The 5,781-nt window shown below is 40.6% G+C and overlaps 1 protein-coding gene across 1 annotated transcript; it reads right to left on the bottom strand.

Annotated features, from left to right (window-relative positions):
• Positions 1-425: 425 nt before the first annotated feature.
• Positions 426-5,500, bottom strand: LOC109873748 (protein SET-like). Its single transcript, XM_020465446.2, has 8 exons — positions 4,875-5,500; positions 3,923-3,980; positions 3,686-3,828; positions 3,395-3,498; positions 3,193-3,306; positions 2,879-3,049; positions 2,527-2,652; positions 426-2,359 (listed from the first exon to the last, which is right to left on the bottom strand). The coding sequence occupies exons 1-8, from the start codon at positions 4,942-4,944 to the stop codon at positions 2,339-2,341; spliced, it is 807 nt and encodes a 268-aa protein (XP_020321035.1). The 5' UTR covers positions 4,945-5,500; the 3' UTR covers positions 426-2,338.
• Positions 5,501-5,781: the final 281 nt, after the last annotated feature.

Raw genomic sequence — 5,781 nt, 5'->3', positions numbered from 1 at the left:
ACTTCATGATTGTGTCCCACTTGTTGATTCTTCACAAAAAAATACAGTTTTATATCTTTATGTTTGAAGCCTGAAATGTTGCAAAAGGTCGCAAAGTTCAAGGGGGCCGAATACTTTCGCAAGGCACTGTATATGCCAGTGGCATGCTATGACTCCAACATGCATTTCTTTGTCAGATGGCTACTGCGTCTGCTATACAAATATAGACGTACAGGAGGGTAAATTCATAAATTTTCTAGACAAATATTTTGGATAAAGATAAGCATAATATTTTTAGATTATAGGAGTAACTCTGGTAGGCTAGAAACAGACTTCCTCACCTCAAACTCAACTGTCGGGAGTCAGTTGGAGCACCGGGGTACAATGCCTTCATATCATAGGCTGCATTAGCTAAAGCTTAATAATAGCCACACCATAACCTCACAAACTTTTCTAAACTTTATTAGGGTAATATAAAAAGTCAAGCCAATGTTTATAGGGAAAATACGAGCAGAAGAGCAAATGTAAACCAGGGAAAAAAACACAATAGGGGGTCCCCCCCCCCAAAGCAAAAAAATAAATAAAATAAAAGTTTGACAACCCTCTATTCTGGACCCCCCCAGTAAATATTTTTTAGTAGACAAAGATCCTATTGAAAATGAATAATCCCCCATTCAAACCCAGTATTAAAGGTACCCTTTAAAGTGGACAAACTGGCTGTCTTTTAACTATATAATAATGCTTGAAATTGCATCTTCATTGTTAGAATGATCTTGAAAATATATGATTATCAGTAGAAGGTTCTGGACAGTCAGTCACATAATACAACACATTTGTTGAGACAAGCTGCCCCTGTATGGAGAATATGTTGTGGGGTTAAAGTTCACTATGTCACAACTTGATATTAGATGGTTCTTCCCCCTGAAAATAGTCTTGAGCCATGAAAAACTGTAATCCATAGTTCTTTAAACAGCCATTACAAACTCCGCTACCAATTCTTTTTTTTCTTTTTTTATGTGGAAGTGATGGGGGCATGTGAGCATATTTATAATTTTTGGTTAAAATGGCCAGATGAACAAACCAAATATGAAGTTGATTTAAACTTATTTTATACATACTCACATCACCTCCATACATTTTTTTGCTAGTGGTAGCTAATGTTAGATGAAGTTCATAATGGCATTTTAAAGAAAACTGGGTGAGGAACCATCCAACATCAAGCTGTAATAGTGAACTTCCCATTTAAGGACCTGGCTCAAGGGCCCAAACGGTAGGTGAATGTCCTAAGTGAACCAATCAGCCCTCTAGTTGCCAGATCAATTACGCCTGGCCCGGGATTCAAACCGGTCAACTTTAAGCCACAGGTCCAACGTTCTTAGCCGCCAGGCTACCTACCGCCCAATTCTTTCCCGATCAGCATAAAGTGGATATTTACTCCTACACAACACAGCCAATACACTCAGACACTACCCTACACATGAATGTATTACATGTATTTATCGTTACAAAGACACTGGTACACTTAAATGTGAACATGAACAGTTTTCCAGTAGAAAAGGTGGAGAAGAACACCAGTGTAGATTCCATATGAGATTATACATGGTCTTTATTTTCTCTATAAATAACCTGTTAATTAGCCAAGCTCAAAATTACAAGAGGAAATTTTGTTTTTATTAAAAATTTAATTTTTCAAACCTCATGGGTGTCTGTAAAACATTACAATGAAAAGTCAATCAACAAACCCAAATGCGCCAAATGCCCACTCGACCCACCAAACCCCATTTAACGATCTACAATAACTGTGTCATACCAAGATATCGACCCCAAAACATTTACAACAGTTGACAGGAAGAAGCTGATGCTTTCCATTAGTACAACACATGACGAAGAAAAACAGCTGTCAACTCCAGGAGGCCCCCCAAACGCTGCGTTAAAGAAAATGTATATATATATTTTTTTTAAAGGTGTCTAGAGATGCTATTATCACTGCACCATGACTCCTCTTTATTCAACTCACAACTTTAACAGAAACCTTATTTATATATTATACATATATAAATTGCTATTCAAAATTATTGGTCTATACGACGACGTGCAGAATGCCAGTACTTTTATTTTATTGGTCTTCGGGGACACGTGTAGTAGTTTTATGACAGATTGCCACTAGCTTTCTGATATGGGCATGGCCTGGAAATTAACGCATCTATAGACATGGTATGGACAGGCGGACACTTGTAGAACAGGAGAGAGCACAAAATACAAAAATAAAATGAAAACAAATATTCTTGCTCCCAAGGGTTGAAGGATGATTGAAAGGAAAGAACAGGGAAAGGTGTAGGTTGGAATGTTCCTTTCAACCTTAATCATCCTCGCCGTCCTCCTGTAGAAGAGATACACATTTACCCGCATGCCTATAAAGACTAACATTCCAGACAAGTGACAGACACCTTACAGTACAAGTGACAGTCTTCCACTACATAAACATTTATAAAAAAGGCAGGGACAGTTTCACAATAGTGAAGAAAAAAAATGCTTAACGGAAGTTACCTCTCCATCCTCTTCATCATCTTCCTCGCCTTCATCCTCATCTCCTTCCTCATCGATATCTTCCAAGCCCTCTTCGTCGTCATCATCGTCGTCACCTTCCCCTTCCTCATCATCCATGTCAGGGACCTGGTAGAGTTGAGAGACACAGCACAAACTAACACAACAATGTAGGCATGAGCTGATCTTCAGTTTGAGGCATCCAGTTGAGATGTCTAGGTGGCTGGATATGGTTGTCAGTCATGTTCATTAGAACCCTATTACAGATGACCCCTTGGTCTAATGCCATGGCCCCAATGCAAATATATTTTGGATAACTAAGCAAATACTAATAGACGATAGCATAGAATCATACCAGGTAATACTGTAACGGGTTGGGCCAGATGTCATCCTTGACGACCTCTCCTAGTTCGTCTGCCCCTGCGTCGGAGTGATCTGTGAACCAGGTAAAGAAGCTCTCTGGTTCTTCGTGTTGCCTCTTCTTACCCGCTTTGTTTGGTGTTTGGCTGGCACGCTTTGTCAAGTCCTGAGATCAAAGGAAGATACAAAATAATCACAAGCAGTAAGACCATACATTTTGCTTTGATTTCCTGCAGCATGACAGGTGGCAATTGAAATCCACATTTTTTTATAGACCATTTACTTTAAGTTGTAGGTGTGTAAACATACCTTTCCAGCCTTCCATTTTATTTCAGTTGACTTTGAAGATGGATCCCCACTTTCATTCAAATGAAACTCTTTGGAGAGAATTTTGTTCTCAAAGTACGGGTTCTCATCGAAGTACTGAGAAATATAGCAAGAATCTGGTTAACTAATGTACTGTTCTGTTTATATAACACGCACAATTCCTACAAAGATAAAAAAAACTCACAAAATCTATTCTGTAACCCGACTTGATGTCCTCAAACTCAGTCACCTCCACCCTGGTAAGGTAATGAAGTGCCTCCTCATCCTCCTCACCAAGAAGGGCTGAAACTGACAACACGAATACAACCATAGGTTCGTCAATGGACAGCAGCAGTTTGTATATAGTTTGTAGACTGTGATAATGGTGGTTGGTGGGCAAAAAATATATAATGTGCAGAATCCAACCATGTACAATAAATAAGTCTTCATTCACCAAGAACATGAAGTAGTAAAAGAGCATAATATCTGCATTTACCTTGTGGATGATTAACAAAGGTTGTGACCCAGAAGTTGGGGATTTTTGCTATGAGTTCTGACCGCTTCTGGAAGAACGGCTGGCGTAATTTATTGTACTTCTGCTCTACTTTTAAAATCTCCTCGCTGGCCTGTTCGTTCAATCTAAAAGGAGAGAAAATCATGCAAAAAATATAATTAGATCATAGCCATAAGGTACATGGGCAGTCTTGAAAATGTGCGAGGATAATTAACTCACCTGTCAATTTCATTCTGTACTTCGTCAATGTGTTCAATAGCTTCCTGTTGCTCTTTTTCTGAAGAGAGATGAAATTCGGTCTTAATTTTGTTAAAAGACAATGACGAAATTCTATGCAGAAAATATTGCTGGCTGTAAATACATGTCAGGTACATAAAAACTTCAGCATGAGGTACCCATGGAGTAGCTATGCATTCCAACATATTTCGTAGTATCTTGAGCTATCAAGAAGTTAGCTCGCTAGCTAAGGTAGCCAAAGCACTGATGCAGCTTCCTGCAGTTTCTCAAGGCCGCGTGGTTTGAATGAAGGGGGGCCGCACGCTTGGGACTGTTTTCGCCCCTCACCGACATGCCTGTTACATTCTGGCGGATGATACTAGTATCTTACGAACGCAATATTTAGCTGTTATCTTTCATTCCGTGCCAGTTCTAATACTGCAATTTCTTGATTTATTTCCAGTCGTGTATGCAAACCGCAATGGCGGAGCAACAATGAATGTTGGGCCTCACGAAAACAAATGTTATCTAGTTAGCGCATGTTAGTTTACTAACTGGCTAGTTCGTAAACAACTAACGTTAGATACCAAAAAACGTGTACAACAATATAACATGTGCAATGTAGTTAACCTTAAGTTAGTTACTTTCATTTGTAAGTAAACGCGAATCCCTCCCAAACATGCGTGGCACAATGAGCTTGTGCAAAGCACAACATGGCCTCCAACGTTGTAACGTTAGCATAGCGGGCTAGTCAGTAAGCTAACGTTAGGTCGCAGATCCATTCTCACTGTGCGAGCAATCAAAATTATTTGGCTAAAACATTCATCAAGAAGCATTTAGTGTCAGGCTAACTAAACGGGTGATAGCTAAAAACAAATGAATACGCCATGGCTATTGCTAGGTAAAAACAACTGAAAATGGCGTTGTAACATTACAGGAGGCCGCCATTTCTTACCGGAGGTCTCGTCCGCTCCATCATGATTCGAGTTCTCCTTTCTACCGACTTTCGCCGCCGAGGCTGACATGATTTTCGAACACCTTAGATGTTTGAGACAGAATATATATTCCCAGTTGTTCAGATGTCTCCTCGGGGAAGAGAAAAGTTACGTTCCACCTTCAACGGTGGAGAGTGCGAATAACGCGCGTGTCGTGAACAAGAGAGGCTTTGCTCATGCACACATACGGTCGCCAGAACGCGCTCGCCAGAACGCGCCTTCCAAAAGTAGGAAAAAACTCCGCCCCAGACAGAACGACTAATCGCATAATTTCCACTCGAGGAAGTGTTTACCGGTTTCCACTAGTTACAACAGCCAAATTGGTCTAGATCAAAAAATGTATGAAAACAAAAACGTAGGGTTAGGTGTAAGGTTAGAAGTGAGGTTAAGGTTAGACTGGGTTTATTACTGTAATGACTGGACTTGGTCACAAAGGAACAATTGTCCAGAGAATTGAGTTTACGAATTGACGGTTTATTAACCCAACTTTACACAGGCTACTGTTTGGCTGTAGCCCACGCCAAATAAATGAAAGATACCCCACAAACCAACCCTGGCCTTCTCTTGTGAAACCCAGACGTAAGAGGAAGAACAATGGCTAAACAATGGCTTAACTTCCAATGCTCCATCCCCCTGCCCAACCCCCCTCCACACCACTCTGCCAACCACCAGGATGCCCAGCATCAGAACATTCCAGGCATTCCCGTGATTGGCAGATAGCAGGTTGATTGGCATGTCGAACACTGGGTACTGGTAAGTACAACACAACCAACTAATAGCCTAACACATAACACACAGCTGTCTGTTCAGGTACCTACACAGCCCCCCCGCCACAAAGTCCCTCATCCCCGAGGGAACAAACAAAGT

This window comes from Oncorhynchus kisutch, linkage group LG29, assembly GCF_002021735.2.
Source record: "Oncorhynchus kisutch isolate 150728-3 linkage group LG29, Okis_V2, whole genome shotgun sequence".
NCBI lineage: Eukaryota > Metazoa > Chordata > Actinopteri > Salmoniformes > Salmonidae > Oncorhynchus > Oncorhynchus kisutch.
This window is presented reverse-complemented; position numbering and strand designations above follow the sequence as displayed.